At 43.3% G+C, this 22857-nt stretch overlaps 1 protein-coding gene across 5 annotated transcripts in view; it reads right to left on the minus strand.

The window, feature by feature from the left end:
• LOC124794679 (xaa-Pro aminopeptidase 1) overlaps window positions 1-22857 on the minus strand; it is a 142475-nt gene that overhangs the window by 59525 nt on the left and 60093 nt on the right. For all 5 annotated transcript variants that reach the window (XM_047258220.1, XM_047258218.1, XM_047258221.1 and 2 more), the window contains exons 4-5: window positions 16943-17179; window positions 403-498 (exon numbers count right to left, since the gene is read on the minus strand). In XM_047258220.1, coding sequence (XP_047114176.1) covers window positions 403-498; window positions 16943-17179 — 333 coding nt within the window. The remainder of the gene's footprint in view (window positions 1-402; window positions 499-16942; window positions 17180-22857) is intronic.

The raw sequence follows: 22857 nt of genomic DNA on the forward strand, positions 1-22857 counted from the left end.
AAAAGGGAAGATATACAAAACTTAAGAAACCACACATTGCCAAAGAAAGCATATCAGGAAACAAACTATTAGTGATGAAAATAAATTTTAAAAAGGGAAGAAATAAGAAGCTACAATTTCCCTAGATACTTACAATTAAATTTTGAATTTTTATTGTAATTTTGAGATACTATTCACAATTTTTTTGTATCTGTTGCCAGAAACATTTTTTTCTACTCTGGAGTAAAGGAGATTAGCCATCAAAAAGAAAAAAACATTGAGTCATTGACAGGCATGCAGAAATAGCCTCCACTGTTCCTACATTATTTACATTCCAGCAGAACTTCCCTACAAAATTAACTTAAAATAATCATTTCATTGTTTCATAAAAATGCATTAATATATCTGACCATTATTACTTACATGCTACTTCATCTAGGGCTGTCACAACTAATAACGTAGCACCTTTCTCTGCTAGCATTGTTCGCACTTCTTCCACCTTTGTTTTTGATGTCTTCCCTGAAAAAATTAGAGGCTGGTTTATTAATTATAATGGAAACAAAGGATGGGGCATTAAGAAAATATCACACTCAGTAACATTATTACATTGTTGAGGTGAATGAGAAATCAACTTGTGACATTCAAATATTGCTATCTATAAAAATAATGGCAGGAGTCTGGATAATCCCTCAGTATATACTTGACGAATTGAGTGGTCAACAGATGAATAAATAAGACTGATAATAATGCTGCAGAAGATCCCACAGTTCCAAAACTTAGAGATGGCGACTTCATTTACTTTTATGTGTGTATATCAGCTGTAACTGTGCCTCCTGAAAATAAGAACTGACAAGCCCATCTGCCTTTCAGTGATGTTAATAGATTTCTACATGTAACTGTACTTTTCAAACAGTTCAAAAAGTAAAAATAAGGAAAAATAAGGAAGGGCGACAGTTCACTTATAGTCGATGAATGTGTGATAGATAGACGCATAGCTCACATTCCTAACTAGACTTACAGCTATGGCTCTTTTTTAGTGTAAGTACTCTCTCTCTCTCTCTCTCTCTCTCTCTCTCTCTCTCTCTCTCTCTCTCTCCCCCTCCCCCTCTCCCTCCCTCTCTTTTTCTCTCTCTCTCTCTCTCCCTCTCCCTCCCCCTCTCCCTCTCCCCCCCCCCTGCCCCTCTCCCCCCTCTTGCACACAAGCACACCCCCCCCCCCCCCCCCCCCCCACACACACACACACACACACACACACACACGAGAGCACTCATGAAACTGCACTTGCCTGTAGCTGCAGCAACAATGACTGTTTATGTGTATTTCTTCAGTCTGACAATAGAGGAAGGGAGGGCGAAGGGAGTTAGGAAGGGTATGCAGAAACTCGACAGGAGTCAGATGTATGGGCTGGGTAGGTAATTGGAGATATGAGAAAGGTGGAGAAAGTGGCTCTGAATGCAAGATGATGCTGTTGTTTATTGTCTAGTAGAGTCATCAAAAGGTCAAAACCAATCGCAAAAAAATTAAGACAAGATATCTGTATAGTGTGAAAATTGGTAATTGACCCTAAATAATGAAAGTGAGAGGTCATCCACATGACTGCTAAAAAGAATCTGTTAAACTTCAGTTACATGATATATCAATCAAATTTAAAGGCCATAAATTCAACTAAATACCTAGAAATTACAATTATGAACAACTTAAACTGGAAAGAAACAGAAAATGTGAGGAAGGTGAATCAAAGACTGCATTTTTTGGAGGAACTCTTAGAAAACTGAAGAGATCCAAAGAGACTGCATGCACTACACTTGTCTGTCCTCTTTCGCAGTACTGCTGCGTATGTGGATCCTTGCCAGATAGGGGTAACGGAGCCCATCAAGAGAGTTCAAGAAGAGCAGCACGTTTAGTATTATTGAGAAATAGGGGGGGAGAGTGTCACGCACACAATACAGTACAGGGTGTTTCAAAATGAATATATGGGTTTTAGGGCTTTGTAGCACATATTACATTCACCTTACAATTATAAATAATACATCAAATGAAAGAGAAACATAAACAGTTTTTCTTACAATTATTCAGTGTGAACACCGATCACACATTGAGTCGATATGAGAGTTGTTCCAAAACCTTGAGCAATGTGTCAGGAGTAGCTCTCGCAATAACACTGTTTCTAAAGTCGGGTAGATCAGCTGGTATCGGAGACACATACATATGATCGCATCAGATCATGTGTGAATGTGGTCATGCATAAAATGCTGTATCAACTGGCCCCTTGCACCCAATCCACCAGCCGGATACAACAACATTTAACCAGTTGCGTATTGAGTTATGCCAGGGAGGAGGCACACCATCTTGCTCCCAAATAAAGATGTGTTGTTCAGCTTCTTCCCATTGAGGTATGGGCCATAGCTGCAGCACATCAAGATAAAAAACATCAGTTACAGTTGATTCACCAAAACTCCCCGCGGGGATATTTCTTGAGGCTAAGTGTGAAAGACTGGGCACTTGTTCAACATGTTTTTCAATCACTCTTTGTCATTTCATACTCTTTCCATTGCACCCAGGTATACAAACAAAATTCTGAGTTACTCTTTCATTTGGTGAATTATTCACGATTGTAAGTTGAACGTAATAAATGCTACAATGCCTTTAAACCTGCATTTGCATTTTGAAACACTCTGTATTTGCAGTAGACATCATTAAAACAACGGAGTTTCTCACTGCGAGGGGGGAGGGGGGGGGGGGGCGCTCTTCCCACGGAACTTCAATCACCAACTTTTTCCATCCAAAAGTATTTTGTTGACACTGGCCTACACAGGGAGAAATGATCATCAATAAGTGTTCTTTTCCTCTGTATGCTATTCTAGAGTGAAATAACAGAATGGGGTAAAGGTGGTTCGATGAACCGTCTGCTAGGTCCTTAAGTGTGATTTGCAGAGTAGCCATGTAGTGTTAGACGAAGTAACAAAATGAAGACTGCAAAATTAACATTCACATGAGAGAGAGAGAGAGAGAGAGAGAGAGAGAGAGAGAGAGAGAGGATTGGGGGGGGGGGGGGGGGGAGCGAGGCAGGCAGGGTACAGGAGTGAAGGAGAGGGGACAGGAGGGGGGGGGGATTAAAAGCAAGTATATGGTTTCAGCAGAATAGTAAAAAGTATAATAAAACTTATTAATGCTTAGCACTCTAGTCACTCAAAAATTGGCGACTTTTACAGAAACTCAGAAGTTAGTGCCAGCTTCAGTGTGACATGCTTTTAATAGCCTCCACAATGAAACTGTGTATCTAAACTTGGCAGAAAATCTAAAGACATTCTGGTTGTAAGTAAAGTACACCAGTGGTAGGACAATACCTTCACTGTGCAATTGCAATGGTAATGTTCCCGACTACAGTGCCACTGAAGCGGCATTACTAAACACCGTTTTCCGAAATTCCTTCACCAAGGAAGACAAAGTAAATTGTCCAGAATTCAGATCAAGAACAGCTGCCAATATGAACAAGTAGATACCCTCAGTGCAGCAAAGCAACTTATATAATTTAATAAAGGCAAGTCTTCTGGACCAGGCTGTATACCACTTGGTTCCTTTCAGAATACGCTGATGTAATATCTCCATATTCAGGAACCACACACAACCACTTGCTCAAAGAAAGATCTGTACTTCGGGACTGAAAAGTTCATACAAATACACAACAACAAATGAAATAAAAGTAATCCATTGAATTAAGGATCCATATCACTGACGTCTATTTGCTGACAGATTTTATAACAATATTGTGTTCAAACATTACGAATTCGCTCTAAGAAAATGATATACTGATACACAGTCAGCACAGATTCAGAAAATATTGTTCTAGAATGCTTTTGACACTATTTCTCACAAGTGGCTCCTAATCCTACAACATGCTTATGGAGTACTGTCACAGTTGTGCAGTTGGATTTGTTATTTTCTGTCACAAAGATCAAAGTTCATACTAACAGAAAGTCGCTGAGTAAAAAAGGTGGTGTCTTGAGTATGCTGGGGAAGGGAAGTGTTATAGGCCTCTGCTGTTTAAAATCTACATACGTCAATTTTTCCTTCTCATCCCATCCGATAAGTCTCCCCTGACCCGGTATTCTCTGTGACTTTTCTTAACTATACTCCTTTTCCTCAACCTCTCTATTACTTTTCCTTCACCCCACTACTTTCCCTTCCAACTCTTCTGCCGGACAGAGGAGCCACTAGCTCCGAAAGCTTGCGTAAGTTAAACATTTTTATGTGTCAGTTCTCCTGTCACCGCTTTGAGAGTAGATTTTATTATCCATCCAATTATATTACATAATCTACATAAATGATTTAGGAGACAATCTGAGCAATTCTCTCATATTGTTTGCCAATATTGCTGTCATTTACTGTCTAGTAAAGTCATCAGATGATAAAAACCAATTGAAGGGCCACACGGGAAGAACAGTTATAGCCTCGCTCACCTTAATTTTCAGGATTAAGTTTTTGAAGCTTAAAGTTGAACAAATAACTTAAAAAGAGAGGTAAAAATAAATTTCTTAAGCTTTGTACATTGTAATACATCATTTATTACATATTCAAAAATAAAAAATAACGTTTAACAGATGAAATGTGAAAAGGTAATTTCAAAACAAAATTACACCAGGACCTTGATCATTTTTGCTACTTGTGGAGTGTATCAATTGGTGGGTCGTCTACATACTTGGTATCATGATCCTTTCCTTCGTCCACATCAAAGGCAGGGATCACTGAATTGTAGAACACTTGAGAATCAGTACTGGTAATGAACTGTTTTAAATGTAGATCTTTCAATTTTATGGGTTTAAGGGGCAGTTTTCCATTGTAAAGTCCTCTCAGTAGGTTTGGGTCAATTTGTTTGCTAAGACATTCTTGATTTCTTATTTACTGTGCCTCAATTCCCAACAAAAACAGCTTCCAAAGTAGTTTTCCTTGTGAAGTGCGAATTTTGCCTCCTCTTGGTCAAACTTTAAAATTCTAACTAACCATGCAAGCATAGGGCATTTAACATAAAGCCCAGATAAAAAGTCTGTCCAAGATTCAAATTCGATGTCTGTAGCACAACTGATGACAGTGAGAGGTGGTGGTTTGAGTGTGGTATTTCTGGTGACTTCCCTCTAGGTGTCAGGTGGAAATTAGTACATAATGTAAGAACATTATCCAAAGAATCTGCAGCCGTATCGTTAAAAATTTTCTGTTGTGCACGAATTACAACTTTCATACCAACCTGTGCATATTCAGTTTTCCTTATAGTTTCTGAATGAAGTGGTTTCAGAGTATTTGGGACAGTTATTTTTTTCTTCAGCGAAAGTGTGGTTCAACCTGTCTGGGAATGTGAACTTCAGTAACACAAAACATTGTGCATCAGAAAATAATCATCATTATGCCAAATAACCATAGTATAATGTTAAGATTAGTAGTGTTTGGTGTATTATTTCTGAGTGAGTTTCATTTTAAACACCCTGTGGAAAGTTATTAAAAGAAAGGAAGCAACAAACAATGATAAGGGATGTAATCACCATGCTTAAAAATCAGAGTGATAGAAGTAGTTTACAACCGATAGCCCCCATCACTGCAGAAGTATTATTTATTGTTTAGACTAATATCTTTCTTCAGTCTGAAGCTTTCAGTGATGGAAGTTATACAGAAATTATGATAAGCACATTTGGCAAGGTAATGTTGTCACTCATGTACAGCAGCCCCACCATGTGACTATTCAGTCAAGAGGTTCATGCCATCTTAGAGGGAGGGAAGGCGGGAGGGGGGGAGGGAAGGCGGGAGGGGGGGAGGGAAGGCGGGAGGGGGGGGAGGGAAGGCGGGAGGGGGGGAGGGAAGGCGGGAGGGGGGGGAGGGAAGGCGGGAGGGGGGGGAGGGAAGGCGGGAGGGGGGAGGGAAGGCGGGAGGGGGGGAGGGAAGGCGGGAGGGGAGGAGGGAAGGCGGGAGGGGGGGAGGGAAGGCGGGAGGGGGGGGAGGGAAGGCGGGAGGGGGGGAGGGAAGGCGGGAGGGGGGGGGAGGGAAGGCGGGAGGGGGGGAGGGAAGGCGGGAGGGGGGGAGGGAAGGGGGGAGGGAAGGAGGGGGGAGGGAAGGAGGGGGGAGGGAAGGGGGGGGGAGGGAAGGGGGGGGAGGGAAGGAGGGGGGAGGGAAGGGGGGAGGGAAGGGGGGAGGGAAGGGGGGAGGGAAGGGGGGAGGGAAGGGGGGAGGGAAGGGGGGAGGGGGAGGGAAGGGGGGAGGGGGAGGGAAGGGGGTAGGGGGAGGGAAGGGGGGAGGGGGAGGGAAGGGGGAGGGGGAGGGAAGGGGAGGGGGAGGGAAGGGGGAGGAAGAGGGAAGGGGGAGGAAGAGGGAAGGGGGAGGGGGAGGGAAGGGGGGAGGGGGGGAGAGGGGGAAAGGGGGAGGGGGAGGGAAGGGGGGAGGGGGAGGGAAGGGGGGAGGGGGAGGGAAGGGGGGAAGGGGAGGGAAGGGGGGAAGGGGAGGGAAGGGGGGAAGGGGAGGGGGAGGGAAGGGGGGAGGGGGAGGGGGAGGGGGGAGGGGGAGGGAAGGGGGAGGGGGGATGGGGAGGGGAGGGGGAGGGGGGAGGGGAGGGGGGAGGGAAGAGGGCAGAGGGCAGGGGGAGGGAAGAGGGCAGGGGGAGGGAAGAGGGAAGGGGGGAGGGGGTGGGAAGGGGGGAGGGGGAGGGAAGGGGGGAGGGGGAGGGGAGGGGGGAGGGGGAGGGAAGGGGGAGGGGGGATGGGGAGGGGAGGGGGGGAGGGGAGGGGGGAGGGAAGAGGGCAGAGGGCAGGGGGAGGGAAGAGGGCAGGGGGAGGGAAGAGGGAAGGGGGGAGGGGGTGGGAAGGGGGGAGGGGGAGGGAAGGGGGGAGGGGGAGGGAAGGGGGGAGGGGGAGGGAAGGGGGGAGGGGGAGGGAAGGGGGGAGGGGGAGGGAAGGGGGGAGGGGGAGGGAAGGGGGGAGGGGGAGGGAAGGGGGGAGGGGGAGGGAAGGGGGGAGGGGGAGTGAAGGGGGGAGGGGGAGTGAAGGGGGGAGGGGGAGGGAAGGGGGGAGGGGGAGGGAAGGGGGGAGGGGGAGGGAAGGGGGGAGGGGGAGGGAAGGGGGGAGGGGGAGGGAAGGGGGGAGGGGGAGGGAAGGGGGGAGGGGGAGGGAAGGGGGGAGGGGGAGGGAAGGGGGGAGGGGGAGGGAAGGGGGGAGGGGGAGGGAAGGGGGGAGGGGGAGGGAAGGGGGGAGGGGGAGGGAAGGGAAGGGGGGAGGGGGAGGGAAGGGGGGAGGGGGAGGGAGGGAAGGGGGGAGGGGGAGGGAAGGGGGGAGAGAAGGAGGGAGGGAAGGGGGGAGAGGGGGAGGGAAGGGGGGAGAGAAGGAGGGAGGGGGGAGGGAGGGGTGAGGGAGGGGGGGAGGGAGGGGGGGAGGGAGGGGGAGAGAGTAAGAGAGAGAGAGAGAGAGAGAGAGAGAGAGAGAGAGAGAGAGACGAGGGAGAGAGAGAGAGAGAGGGAGAGAGAGAGAGAGAGGGAGAGAGAGAGAGAGAGAGAGACTTCCTAGAAATTGTCATTGCCATCAGTAATATTTTCAGTTAGGAAATTGTCAGTTTTCTGTAATTAACAACCCAGACTCACCTACATCTACATGATTACTATGCAACCCACACTTAATTGCTTGGCAGAGGGTTTTCCGAACCTCTTCCGGCTATTTCTGTAACGCACCACTCAAATAGCACACTGGAGAAATGAACACTTAACCTTTCCATGCAAGCCCCCGATTTCTCTTATTTTATTATGCTGGTCATTTTTCCCAATGAAGGTGTAAGATTTTGCACTGACAAGATTCACATCCTTGTCTCCCTCCATATGTCTTGTAAAGGGAAAACTACTTTTATAGTTGCAAATCATTTCAGTGAATGAACTGTGTAGTGAAGAAAACACATCACCATGAGATTCCTGTTCTGGCATACATACATACATACATGAGTTGCAGAAAAGAATGATGTTTACTGTTGGGCTGACAATATTCTCAAAGAAGTGTCTAAGCATAGTGCAAATATCATCTGCCCTTTCTGGGTGACACTTTCATCACACTTGTAACATACTGAGGTTGAGTCTGACAATACGTGTGTTTTAAAAGAAGGTTTTATGTATGCAAGGCTTTTGGAGCTAGTGGCTCATCCTCCTGGCAGGAGGGTTGAAGAGGAAGGAAAAGCGGTGAAGGAAAATGACTGGAGAGGTTTAGGGAAAGGCATAAAGTTCAGAAAAATCACCCAGAATCCCGGGCCAGGGGAGACTTCCGAATGTGGCGAGAAGGCAAGACTTTCCTTCTCATCCCATCTGGCAACTCTCCCCTGACCCTGGTTTCTAGGTGACTTTTCCGAACTCTCCCACTTTTCCTAAACCTTTCCAGTCCTTCTCCTTCACTCTTCTTCCTTCCCCTTAAATCCACGTGCCCGAAGGAGGAGCTTCTGGCTTCAAAAGCTTGCACAAGTAAAACCTGTTTTTATTATGTGTGCTCTCTTGCCACTGCTTGGTGAGTAGATTTTTTATCTAGTCAATTACACTATATAGTCAAAAATTGAATATTTTTGTTGTTAAATATGTGTGTATTGAAAGATATGAAACAGCTGACAACAATATTACAAGTAAAATGTGGTTATGTAATGAGTAGGCAGATTTTTTAAAAATCAATAGTAATTGCCTCAATTTCTTCATGTTTTCGGGATTCTTTATGACCATTTCTTTTGACTGAATAAAACTTCGTACACGTCTTTTAAAGGATATTCAAAAGAAGTAGCTATTTTTCTATGTTACAAGTATGGTTGGGATTGTTGTTAGTCTGACTGATTATAATATTTAAATAGCATTTATGGTCAATATTCTCACAATTTTTTTTTTTTTTTTTTTTTTTTTTTTTTTTTTTTTTTTTTTTGTAAATAAAACTTTAAAAATCACTAAATATCAAGATCTGGTCACATGATCGAAAACGCTCTGTTATTGGCTGATGCTCTGGTGATGTCACAGAGTAGGAGTTACACGAAGCTGTACTTGCCTTACAGGAACATTAGCCAAAGTTACGAGGTATTTACATGCTTTTAATGCAAACAGCTTAGCTATGTAGTGATGGAAAATGCAATTAAAACTTTTAAGTTAACAACAGGAAGGAATTTTGTGAATGCTGATAGTGGAAGCCCTGCGAAAGTTGATGTGTTTATGGTCCACCAATTTAGAGCAGTGATATGTGCTATGTCGGACATTCTTTTCCCTGCTCTCTGCAACATCATTAAACTCACTTAAAATTAACTAATTTTAAAACTTTTGCAAATGGGTCTATTTTATAACTAGATTCTTGACCATCAGTCACGAGCTACAACTCAAAGCACAAAAAAATTAGTCTTGGTAAAACATAGTGCTGATTTTCTGTGCTGTATAGAAGGCACTCAGCAGTGACACAGAATATATCAGGCGTTCCACACTGCAAAGGACAGTGCATTTGACTGTAGTAAAAGAGGGCATATGTTCAAATCCTGGAAGAGTCAAATATTTTTTAAAGTTCTACATGAAATACGAAAATAGCGTTAGCAAGAACTGATTGTAGCAGTTGTTCCGGTTGCGGGATATATTATATACAGCTTCTCATTAGTTTTAGTCTGAGAAATGGACAACAGAGGATAAATGCATTTACTTTGCGAACATACAAGTCATTTTTGGAAAGCATTGCTAGTGGTGAAGATATAACCATATGTCCACAGTACAACAAAACATAGGATGATGAAGTTATACAGAAAGAGATAAAAGGTGTACAAAATGCAGGTGACACAAATGTAACAGCTCTGATGTTTGTGAGCGTAAACTAAAGTTAGCGTCTGAAGCAGACTTACTTCACCTTTATGTCAGATGATGAAACTGCAACAGTTTCAATAAGGATTCTACCTAGACAGCAAGGAAATAAAACAGTTTCTAATAAAGTAAAAAGTGTGTGGTCACATTAACTAGAAAATATCTTTTTGAAGGTGACGTGTAAACAGCAATTGTAAATTTAAGTGCATGTAAACAGCAAGGAAAACACAGTAATATTCTGTTTCTGATCGGTGTGGCGAAGTTTTATAATTGTTATTTGGTTTTCATATGAGAGGACTGTCGAGATGATCTACAGATAAGTTAAACTGTTCTTTCGGGTTAGATTCGAACCAGTGATCTAGGAACATCATCTTATGAAATTCAATGGTTTACCGCTCTAACAACAGAGCAACCAAATAATTGAGGTGTAGTTATGTAAAATGACAATTATCGCTAGGAGTTTTAATTTTGTTAAATGACACTATCCTTCGTTGTAACAGTGGAAGACCATATCTCGAAGATAAGTTAATGTTAACTTATGTGTTGATCTGGTGGCAATTTGCTGGTACAGTGCAACTACATTTCATGTATCTTCTCATTCTCTGGAACACCCAAAAACAACTTTTTAGGAGTTTTTGTAGATGTATTTTTACAGTGTGGTACTGCACATGATATGCAACTCATTTTCTGGAATGTAAATTCTAAAACAAGACATAACTCTGAATTAGCATTATCACAGACGGTAAATTGAGTTCATGGTTCAGAGTAGTTTCAGGAGTAAGACAAGGCTGCAGCATGTCTCCACTGTTGTTCATATTATTTATGGATCATATGTTGAAAACAATAGACTGGCTGGGTGAGAGTAGGATATGTGAACACAAAATAAGCAGTCTTGCATATGCGAATGACTTAGTTGTCATGGCAGATTCGATTGAAAGTTTGCAAAGTAATATTTCAGAGCTAGATCAGAAATGTAAGGACTATGGTATGAAGATTAGCATCTCCAAAACGAAAGTAATGTCAGTGGGAAAGAAATATAAACAGATTGAGTGCCAAATAGGAGGAACAAAGTTAGAACAGGTGGACGGTTTCAACAACTTAGGATGCATATTCTCACAGGATGGCAACATAGTGAAAGAATTGGAAGCGAGGTGTAGCAAAGCTAATGCAGTGAGCGCTCAGCTACAATCTACTCTCTTCTGCAAGAAGGAAGTCAGTACCAAGACTAAGTTATCTGTGCACCGTTCAATCTTTCGACCAACTTTGTTGTATGGGAGTGAAAGCTGGGTGGATTCAGGTTACCTTATCAACAAGGTTGAGGTTACGGATATGAAAGTAGCTAGGATGATTGCAGGTACTAGTAGATGGGAACAATGGCAGGAGGGTGTCCACAATGAGGATATCAAAGAAAAACTGCAAATGTACTCTATAAATGTAGCAGTCAGGGCGAACAGGCTTAGATGGTGGGGTCATGTTACAAGCATGGGAGAAGCAAGGTTACCCAAGAGACTCGTGGGTTCAGCAGTAGAGGGTAGGAGGAGCCGGGGCAGACCAAGGAGAAGGTACCTGGATTCGGTTAAGAATGATTTTGAAGTAATAGGTTTAACATCAGAAGAGGCGCCAATGTTAGCACTGAATAGGGGATCATGGAGGAATTTTATAAGGGGGCTATGCTCCAGACTGAACGCTGAAAGGCATAATCAGTTTTAAATGATGATGATCTGTACGATGCAAAAAGTAGCAATTGACTCTAAACAGTAAAAAGTGAGAGGTCATCCACATGAGTATTAAAAGGAATCTGGATATTTTCTGTTACAAGGAAAACACAAATTTAAAGGCTGTCATTTTAGCTAAGCAGGTAGGGACAACAATTACTAACAAGTTAAACTGGAACAATCACATGTTGTGGAGAAAGTAAACAAATGATTGCATTTCATTAACGGAACACTTAAGATGTTCAGATCTACTAAAAGGACTACCTACCTTGCACATGTCTGTTGTCTTCTGAAGTTCTGCTGTGCACTATCAGATCCTTACTGTGTAGGAATGATGGACAACATCAAAACAATATTATGAGAAGGAAAGTTGCCATTCACCACACAGCAAAGATGCTGAGTTGCAGACAGGCTCAACAAAAAGAGACTCACTATCATAGCTTTTGGCCATTAAGGCCTTCATCAACAAATGCAAACGCAACTCACACACACGACTGTGTCTCAGTCAACTGAAACCACACTGCCAGTTTGTGTGTGTGTGTGTGTGTGTGTGTGTGTGTGTGTGTGTGTGTGTGTGTGTGTGTGTGTGTGGGGGGGGGGGGGGGGCCCTTCTCATAATATTGTTATATTCCATCCGCGATTTTCCATTGTTGGAAACATCAGAAAGTTCATAGAACAGCTCGTTTTATTTTATTGGGAAAAAAAGGAAGTGTATAATGAATATGATATGCAGTTGGGGTTGTAATCACTAAAACAAAAACATTTCTTGTTGCAATGAGATCTTTTCATGAAATTTCAATCACCACTTTTCCCTCCAAATGAGAAAATATTTTGTTAACTCCCACCTTCATAGGGAGAAATGACCACCATAATAAACTAAGAGAAATCAGAGCTTGCACGAAAAGATTTAAGTGTGTATTTTTTTGGTGTGGTATCAGAGTGGAGCATTACTGAAAAAGTCTTAAGTGATTTGGAGAACCCTCTGTCAAGTACTGAAGCGTGAGTAACAGAGTGATCATGTAGACATAAACGATAAATGAAACTGGGTTGTTAATTACAAAAAACTGATAATTTTCTAACTGAAAATATTACTGATAGCAACAAAGATTTAGAGTTTAGCGCCCCCCCCCCCCTCCCCCCTCCAGTAAGAGGGTACCAACCTCTTGACTGAACAGTCACATGGTGGGGTTACTGTATATGAGTGACAAATGTGCTTATCAGAATTTCTGTATAACTTTCATCACTGAAAGTGGCAAACTGAAGAAAGGTATTAGTCTAAACAATAAATAACACTTCTGCAGTGACAGGGCTGTCACTTGTAAACTATTTCGATCGCTCTGATTTTTAAGCACAGACAATTACATTCCTTGTCATTGTTTGTTTCTTCTTTTCTTTTAATATCTTCCTACAGGGTGTTTACAATGAATGACCCAGAAATAGTACACCAAACACTAAGAATCTTAACATTATATTAAGGTTATTTGACATAATGATTATTTTCTGATGCATAATGATTTGTGTTACCCAAGTTCACACACCCAGATAGATTGAACTACACTTTCACTGAAGAAATAAAAACTGGCTCAAATACTCTGAAATCAATTCTTTCAGAAGCTATCAGCACAACTGAACATGCACATTTTGGTATGAAAGCTGTAATTCATGCACAACTGAGAATTTGTAAGGCTACGGCTGCAGATCCTTTGGATAATGTTGTGATATGATGATCTAATTTCCACTTGCACATCTAAACAGCATTGGGATTTCTGTCAAACATTCACTTGAGCAATGCTATCGGGTATTAGGACTCATTCTGGATAGTTTTTAAGGATCTTTTTCTTGTTAACATTACTTTGTCATTAAATACAAAAAACAGTCGCATTCCAGAAGAAGCACTACTCTACAGCGAAATTTGTCATGCATGTGTAATTACGAGGTTTGTACCAAAAGTAAGGCACCCAATGAGCTACAGCCTCGAGGGAAGGCGCTAGGCTAAATCCGATGACAGTGACGTGCGCAGTGGTTCCACCACTCTCGAGCCCGCCCGTCCGCGATTCACTGCGCCTACCGAGTGCGAGGTTTGAGCAGTAATCAGGTTTCTCCACACAGTGAAGTTACCGCTCATAGAGATTCATTGGCAACTGACTAAGGTTTAAGGTGAAGAGTGCATGTCCGCTCAGCACATCCGCAAATGGTGCAGGCCTCTTGCTGAGGATCACATGGAAGTTCACGATGATGAATGGAGTGGAAGACTACGGTTTCGGGTGCGACTGTCCAGAGGATCAACAGTGAGCTGCTCAAAGATCGGAGGGTCACTGTCCGTGAACTTGTTGAACACATTCCTGAAGCTTCCCATGGCACAATTGAAAGAACTTTTTAACAGAAATGTTGGGTTATCGCAAGGTGTTGATTGCTGGGTCCCCCGGATGCTGACTGGCGGACACAAGGAGCAATGTCTTGACTGTGCTTGCAAGTTTCTTCAACAATGTGACGAGGGAGGCAACAAGGAGAAGTTATTGGACTCTACTGTCACGGGAGATGACAAGTGGGCATTCCATTACACCCCTGACACAAAACAACAATCTCATCAGTGGCGTCACTCCAGTTCACCGCCACCAAAGAAATTCAGACAAATGCAGTCAGCAGGAAAGGTTATAGTGACTGTGTTTTGGGATCGGAAGGGAGTACTCCTTATCGATTTCATGCGACCTGGGATGAATAAACTCACACAGATATTGCGAAACATTGACAAACTCCGGCAAGCAACCCAGAATCACCAGAGAGGATGACTGACGGGAGGGAGTAGTACTTCTTCGCAACAACGCTCGACCCCACACCGCTCGTCAAACACAGGAGCTTTTGAAAAAATTTGGGTGGACTGTTATACCCCATCCCCCGTACAGCCTAGACTTAGCCCCCAGAGATTATCACCTCTTCCCGAAACTAAAAGCACACTTAGGTGGCAAACGCTTCAAGAGCGACGATGAAGTCCAAGCAGAGGTTACACACTTCCTCAATGGGTTGCTAGGAGACTTCGACTTAGGAATACAAAAGCTGGAGCACCGTCTTCAAAAGTATGTAAAAAAAAAAATAGAGACTATGTTGAAAAATAGACAAAAGCGTAAGCTTTTCAACAACATATAAATTAATAACAATAAAGAATGTTTCTATTTGTAAAAAATATGGGAAACTTACTTTTGGTACAACCCTCTTATTAAACCTGTACAGAACAACAATCATAATTAATGGTGGCACAAAGGAAGATACACTGAGCTGAAGACAAGTGAAAATAATGTAACTCCCACCTTCGTATTTCACATATTTAATATATCTCTTCTTCCAAATAAATAAACCATTAATTTTAAGATTTTCGTTTCTTAATTAAATCTACAAGTATTTAAAGTTGCAATATTATTGCTCATTATTAAAAAGTAATAAGTATCAGATAAGTTTCACATTCCGTACATGTAAAATTTCATATTGGGAAAATATGACCTGTCTCAGAAACAAGATGGCAGGTCATTTGTAAATGGCAGCATATAAAATAAAAAGAAAATAAAAAAAAAGTTTGAAAATGTTACACCTACATCCGCAAGAGACATGACAGTGTGTGGTGGAGGATACTTCTGGTACCACTAACTGATCCCACCTTCCTGTACCACTGGAGAATGATGCATGGGAAGAATGATTGTTGGTAAGTTTCTGTATTAGCTCTAATTTCTCGAATTTTCTCATTATGGTCATTTTGCGAGATACATCTCTGAAAAAGTAATATATGCTCTCGCGCCCACTAAATGATCCTGTGACAAAAAGTGTCAAGTCTTCATTGGATCTTCTCTCTCTCTCTTCTATCAGTTCTTCCTGGTGAGAGTCCCAGATTGATGAATAATAATCAAGAACTGACCAAATAAGCACCTTGTAAGCCACTTCTTTAATGGACGAGTTCCATTTCCTTAAGATTCTTCCTCTGAATCTCAGTCTCGAATCTGCATTTCTTAGTATTTGTTTAATGTAGTCATTCCACATAAGGCTGCTCTGGTTAGTTACTCCTAGATATTTTATGGCAGATATTGTTTCCAGCAGTTTGTCATCAAAAGTGTAGTTGTAAGTTGTACAATAGTGGATTTCTTTTCCTATGTAGGCACAATATTTTACATTTATTTAAATTCATGGTCAACTGCCAGAGCCTGCATCATTCATCAATCTTCTGTAGGTTATTCTAAAAATTGATACTGTCTTCTGGCATTGTTACTCTTTTACAGACAACCGTGTCATCTGTGAACAGTTTTACAGTGCTTCTGATGCTTTCTGTACATTGTAAAAAGTAACGGTCCTATCAAACTTCCTTGGGGTATTGCATTAATTACCTTTACATCTGACAATTTTGCTCACTTAGAGCAATGTGTTTAGTTCTGTCTGCAAGGAAGCCTCTAATCCCGTCACAAATCTGGTCCAATAATTGGCTAGCTTGTATTTTTTTCACTTCACAGTAGGAGAGTGATAGTGTCACAGGCCTTCCTGAAGTCAAGGGATATGGCATCAAAGTGAGTGTCATCATCTACAGAGCAACATATCTCATGGAGGAACAAAGTGAGCCGAATTCTGCAAGATCTCTATTTGCGAAATCCACAATGACTATAAGAGAAGATATGTTATACTGTTCCCTTGTTATTTAGCATTGAAGTTAGCCAATCAATTCATCACGTGAGTAAATTTAAGCAGCCTGCCAGGAGCACTGTCACCAAATGCGTTCTTTATTTGGTTTCCTCAAATCAAACAAACATAGCTTCTGCTCACTTAGCTTAAATTTACCACTTCTGAAAAAGGCACATTTTAACTGGGAATGATCATTTGAACAAGTGCACAAACCTACAGATGTCTGTTCATTACTGCATTTTAGCACAAGCTTGTGCTTCAATTTGCAGACATTACCCAATTGGCTAACTTCAATGATAAATAACTTGGAAGCAACATAATGTACCAGATTTTTTCTTAATTATTTCTCAGAACAACCTTACAAGCTTTTCAGGCTCCTTCTGGCCACCCTGCATAAATATACATAAGTAAGACAAGTTCTGCTGGGTTCCACTAGTAAATACATAGTTGATATGGATCTTTAGATGATGATCTCAAACAACCCCTCCCCTTTCCCCTCAAATTTTTCTTCTTTTCTCCGATCCTGGCCACCTCTTCTTCCAACGCTTAAAATAAATAAAAAAAATAAAATAAAAAATAAAAAATAATCATTCTGTCATTTAGTTATTAATGCTTTTTGCTGTAGGCATTTCCCATGGTGACTTATTTGTCATTTTCAACTGTTGCAAATATCTGAATTCCTACAAACAATAATATCTGTTAATCATTAGAAAACAAATTTGAATCTCACAAGTACTGTTGGTTATTTACTGTGTCTGCAGAGTGCTGTTACCTGTGTACACAAGTGGTAAAGGTTCCACAGTGCCTTTAGGTGGAGCTGGTCGGTCGTTCCAGATGAGATCAATCAAATTGGTGGCAACAGGCACAAGACTGTGACCTGCTGCCTCTAGCTGCGTCTGTAGTGGTTTCCATGCACTGTAGGATATAAGTTTGGGATCAACTCCCACACGAGATCCTGCTGGCAGTGCCTTTGACAGCCATGCCCCTTGTGTTGGTGTTGTTGGTATTCCTAGAACAGATTAACTTAGTTTTCATTTTAATTTGTAAATGCTAATAGAATTAGCTTGATTCAAGCAAAATTACACACACACACTGTATTTAATGCTTGAAGGAAAAGAAAGAAAAAACTGCATAATGTGTGGTATATGCAGTGCTGGGCACCTGCATACTCAACCATGCCTGTTCTGGCATGACACCTGCGACCTGTGGGTTACCGATCCTGGGCCCACAGGTGCTCCTCCTTCATAGAGATTTTATGTGCCTCACTAGTATATCGTACATTTGGAAGTGGTGCTGTCATTGCAAATATTAAGTTTAAAGGCTTAATGCTAGGAGGCGGCACCAGAGACCACCACGATCATTCACACACAGCACACACAGGAACTACAGTGGCACTGCTATCATGGACTAGCTTGCATCTACGGGTCCTTCCGAAGCAAAAGGAAGATTACCATTCCTGGACATCATAGTCAAAAGAAGAGCGGATGGCACCCTGGGCCACAGGGTAAACAGGAAGAAAACGCACACCGACCTGTATTTGCAAGCGGATAGCTGCCACCACCCTGCGCAGAGGAATGGGGTGCTAAAAACACTGGTGAACATGGCGCGCACCACCTCTGACGCAGAGAGTCTGCCCCAAGAGCTGGAACAACTCAAAACTGTATTCCAGAAAAACGAGTAGGCGGAATGGCAGATCAGATGCTCTCTCCACCCCACCTCTACAGTACAGCATGTGGAGACGGAAGAAGTCACGGAGAAAGAGACAGCCACTGCCTATACACCGTACACTGGTGCACTATCGGGGAAAATAGGACGAATATTGAGGAAACACCAAGTAGGAACTGTCTTTTGCCCACCAAGTAAAACAGCGAGCATAAAGCGTTTATTTTGCATTTTGTTTACGACCTTCCACTAAGGAAGGGATTCTATTTGTGTTTATCTGCTCTGCATAGTAACTAACAGTTCTTGATAAAACTTTACGTAGTTTTCGTGTTAGATTTCTTAGTGTTTTCTTGATCGTTTAGAACATAAAGCGCCCTAAAACCGTCTTTTGTTTGTTTCGCGGCCGTTAGCCACTAGTCACTTGAATCAGCAGTTGTCTTGTGACAGCCAGAGCGAGAGCACCAGCAGCAGCGAGTACTGTTTGTATAAAGCGTTTTTGTACTTATTTGCTGCGCTTAGCTTTTAAATAGTTTTTCTGGGAAAACCTAGCGTAGTTTTCGCGTCTCGTATTTCAGTGAGTGTTTCTTGATTATCAGAGTAGCTCATCAGAAGATTATCTTGGGAATTTGTCACCGTATAGAGTAGGGTAAACATAGTCATGTGTAGGGACTGTGGTTGTTGTGAGCGGACGCAAGGAGAATTGGCCACTCTTCGGGGGCAGGTGGAGGCTTTGTCTGTTAGGCTCATCGAGCTCGAGACGCAGGCGTCGGCTCGTAGTGGCGTTGGGGCAACTGTGGTGAGACCTATGCCTACTTCGGTGGCCTTGGAATCACATGGAACCCCTGATGTCGCTGCGTCTTCCGGCAGTGAGCATCTTACCGGTCAGCCATCACTCCAGGGTGAATGGCGGACAGTGGTGGGCTCGCGCGTGCCTGGCCGAAAGGCGAAGGTGGGATCTGGCCGCGTGGCAGCTGCCTCACCCCTTTCCAACAGGTACGGGGTGCTTCCTAGTGGTGATGACATCGTTTCCGAGCCACCACAGGATGCCTCGCCTGTTGGGCCAGTGGCCGATTCTCCGGCAAGGTCCCGACAGTCACAGAGGGCGGGCCTATTAGTTATAGGGAGCTCCAACGTTAGGCGGGTTATGGAGCCCCTTAGGAAAATAGCAGGTAGGTCGGGGAAGAATGCCAGTGTGCACTCGGTGTGCTTGCCGGGGGGTCTCGTCCGTAATGTGGAGGAGGCCCTTCCGGCAGCTATTGAACGCACTGGGTGTGACCGGCTGCAGATAGTAGCACATGTCGGAACGAATGACGCCTGCCGCTTGGGTTCTGAGGCCATCATGGTTCCTTCCGGCGGCTGGCTGATTTGGTGAAGACAACCAGCATCGCACGCGGAGTGCAAGCTGAGCTTAATATCTGCAGCATAGTGCCCAGAGTCGATCGCGGTCCTCTGGTTTGGAGCCGTGTGGAGGGTCTAAACCAGAGGCTCAGACGACTCTGCGACTATAATGGTTGCAAATTCATCGACCTCCGTTATTGGGTGGAGAACTGTAGGGCCCCCCTAGACAGGTCAGGCGTGCACTACACACCGGAAGCAGCTACTAGGGTAGCAGAGTACGTGTGGCGTGCACACGGGGGTTTTTTAGGTTAGAGGGACCCCCCCTTGGGCGAAACGATAAAATACCTGACAGCTTACCAGAGAGGACATTATCATCGTTGATAAAGAACGTCCGTCCTCAGAGACCAAAAACAGGAAAAGTTAACGTAATATTGGTAAACTGCAGGAGTATCCAGGGCAAGGTTCCTGAATTAGTATCTCTTATTGAAGGAAATAGTGCGCATATAGTATTAGGAACGGAAAGTTGGTTAAAACCGGAAGTGAACAGTAACGAAATCCTAGACACAGAATGGAATATATACCGCAAGGATAGGATAAACGCCAATGGTGGAGGAGTATTTATAGCAGTAAAGAATTCAATAATATCCAGTGAAGTTATTAGCGAATGCGAATGTGAAATAATCTGGGTTAAGTTAAGTATCAAAGGTGGGTCAGATATGATAGTCGGATGCTTCTATAGACCACCTGCATCAGCAACCGTAGTAGTTGAGCGCCTCAGAGAGAACCTGCAGAACGTCGTGAAGAAGTTTCGTGATCATACTATTGTAATAGAGGGAGACTTCAATCTACCAGGTATAGAATGGGATAGTCACACAATCAGAACTGGAGCCAGGGACAGAGACTCTTGCGACATTATCCTGACTGCCTTGTCCGAGAATTACTTCGAGCAGATAGTTAGAGAACCAACTCGTGAAGCTAACGCTTTAGACCTCATAGCAACAAATAGACCGGAACTTTTCGACTTCGTGAATGTAGAAGAGGGTATCAGTGATCATAAGTCAGTGGTTGCATCAATGACTACAAGTGTAATAAGAAATGCCAAGAAAGGAAGGAAAATATATTTGCTTAACAAGAGTGATAGGGCACAAATCGCAGAATATCTGAGTGACCACCATCAAACGTTCATTTCTGAGGAAGAGGATGTGGAACAAAAATGGAAAAAATTCAGAAACATCGTCCAGTACGCCTTAGATAAGTTCGTACCGACTAAGGTCCAAAGCGAGGGGAAAGATCCACCGTGGTATAACAATCATGTACGAAAGGTACTACGGAAACAAAGAAAGCTTCATCATAGGTTTAAGAGTAGTCGAATCATAGCTGATAAGGAAAAGCTGAACGAAGCGAAAAAGAGCGTAAAGAGAGCAATGAGAGAAGCATTCAACGAATTCGAACATAAAACATTGGCAAACAATCTAAACAAGAACCCTAAAAAGTTTTGGTCATATGTAAAATCGGTAAGCGGATCTAAATCCCCTATTCAGTCACTCGTTGACCACGATGGCACCGAAACAGAGGACGACCGAAGAAAGGCAGAAATACTGAATTCAGTGTTCCGAAACGGTTTCACTGCGGAAAATCGTAACACGGTCCCTGACTTCAGCCATCGCACGGACGCCAAAATGGAAAATATTGAAATAAACGATATCGGAATTGAAAAACAACTGCTATCACTTAGTAGCGGAAAAGCATCCGGACCAGACGAGATACCCTTAAGATTCTACAGTGATTATGCTAAAGAACTTGCCCCCTTTCTATCAGCAATTTATCGTAGATCGCTGGAAGAACGTAAAGTACCTAGCGACTGGAAGAAAGCGCAGGTCGTTCCCATTTTCAAGAAGGGTCATAAATCAGATGCGAATAATTATAGGCCTATTTCGCTTACGTCAATCTGTTGTAGAATAATGGAACATGTTTTGTGTTCTCGTATTATGACGTTCTTAGATAATACAAATCTCCATCATAACCAACATGGATTCCGCAAACAGAGATCATGTGAAACTCAGCTCGCCCTATTTGCCCAAGAAATTCACAGTGCCGTAGACACTGGCGAGCAGATTGATGCCGTATTCCTGGACTTCAGGAAGGCATTTGATACGGTTCCGCACTTACGTTTAGTGAAAAAAATACGAGCTTACGGAATATCGGACCAGGTTTGTGATTGGATTCAGGATTTCCTAGAAGAAAGAACACAACATGTCATTCTTAACGGTTCAAAATCTGCAGATGTAGAGGTAATTTCGGGAGTACCGCAGGGAAGCGTGATAGGACCTTTATTGTTTACAATATACATAAATGACTTAGTTGACAACATCGGTAGCTCCGTGAGGCTATTTGCAGATGACACGGTTGTCTACAAGAAAGTAGCAACATCAGAAGACTCGTACGTACTCCAGGAGGACCTGCAGAGGATTAATGCATGGTGCGACAGCTGGCAGCTTTCCCTAAACGTAGATAAATGTAATATAATGCGCATACATAGGGGCAGAAATCCATTCCAGTACGATTATGCCATAGGTGGTAAATCATTGGAAGCGGTAACGACCGTAAAATACTTAGGAGTTACTATCCGGAGCGATCTGAAGTGGAATGATCACATAAAACAAATAGTGGGAAAAGCAGGCGCCAGGTTGAGATTCATAGGAAGAATTCTAAGAAAATGTGACTCATCGACGAAAGAAGTAGCTTACAAAACGCTTGTTCGTCCGATTCTTGAGTATTGCTCATCAGTATGGGACCCTTACCAGGTTGGATTAATAGAAGAGATAGACATGATCCAGTAAAAAGCAGCGCGATTCGTCATGGGGACATTTAGTCAGCGCGAGAGCGTTACGGAGATGCTGAACAAGCTCCAGTGGCGGACACTTCAAGAAAGGCGTTACGCAATACGGAGAGGTTTATTATCGAAATTACGAGAGAGCACATTCCGGGAAGAGATGGGCAACATATTACTACCGCCCACATATATCTCGCGTAATGATCACAACGAAAAGATCCGAGAAATTAGAGCAAATACGGAGACTTACAAGCAGTCGTTCTTCCCACGCACAATTCGTGAATGGAACAGGGAAGGGGGGATCAGATAGTGGTACAATAAGTACCCTCCGCCACACACCGTAAGGTGGCTCACGGAGTATAGATGTAGATGTAGATTGGGAAGTGTCAAAGATGATCTCGGTTTGCGGAAGGCCGGCATATACTAGATACAGTGTCAATGTGCGAAGACTTATATTGGACACACAGTGGGGACCATCAAAGATCGTTGCTGAGAACATCCAAGGCACACTCGACTTGGGTACCCCAACAAGTCGGCGATTGCAGAGCACTGTTTGTCCGAAGATCACGAAATGGACTACCAACATACCAGGGATCTGGCACAGACATCTAAATACTGGGCAGTGTCATTAGAGAGGCTATCGAAATTCGTACCAGGGACGGATTCAACCGAGATTGCGGCTACAACATCAGCAGGGCATGGGAACCTGCATTGAGTCTAATTAAAAAGATGCTCAGCAAAGGAAACGAACAGGCGACTAGGGCAGATGACGCAATTACACCGACGCCACCACAGACGCCGATGCCAGCATCTCACCGACCGCTGATGCACGGGTGCGGACTGCGGAGAGAACG

Source organism: Schistocerca piceifrons, chromosome 4 (assembly GCF_021461385.2).
Source record: "Schistocerca piceifrons isolate TAMUIC-IGC-003096 chromosome 4, iqSchPice1.1, whole genome shotgun sequence".
Taxonomy (NCBI): domain Eukaryota; kingdom Metazoa; phylum Arthropoda; class Insecta; order Orthoptera; family Acrididae; genus Schistocerca; species Schistocerca piceifrons.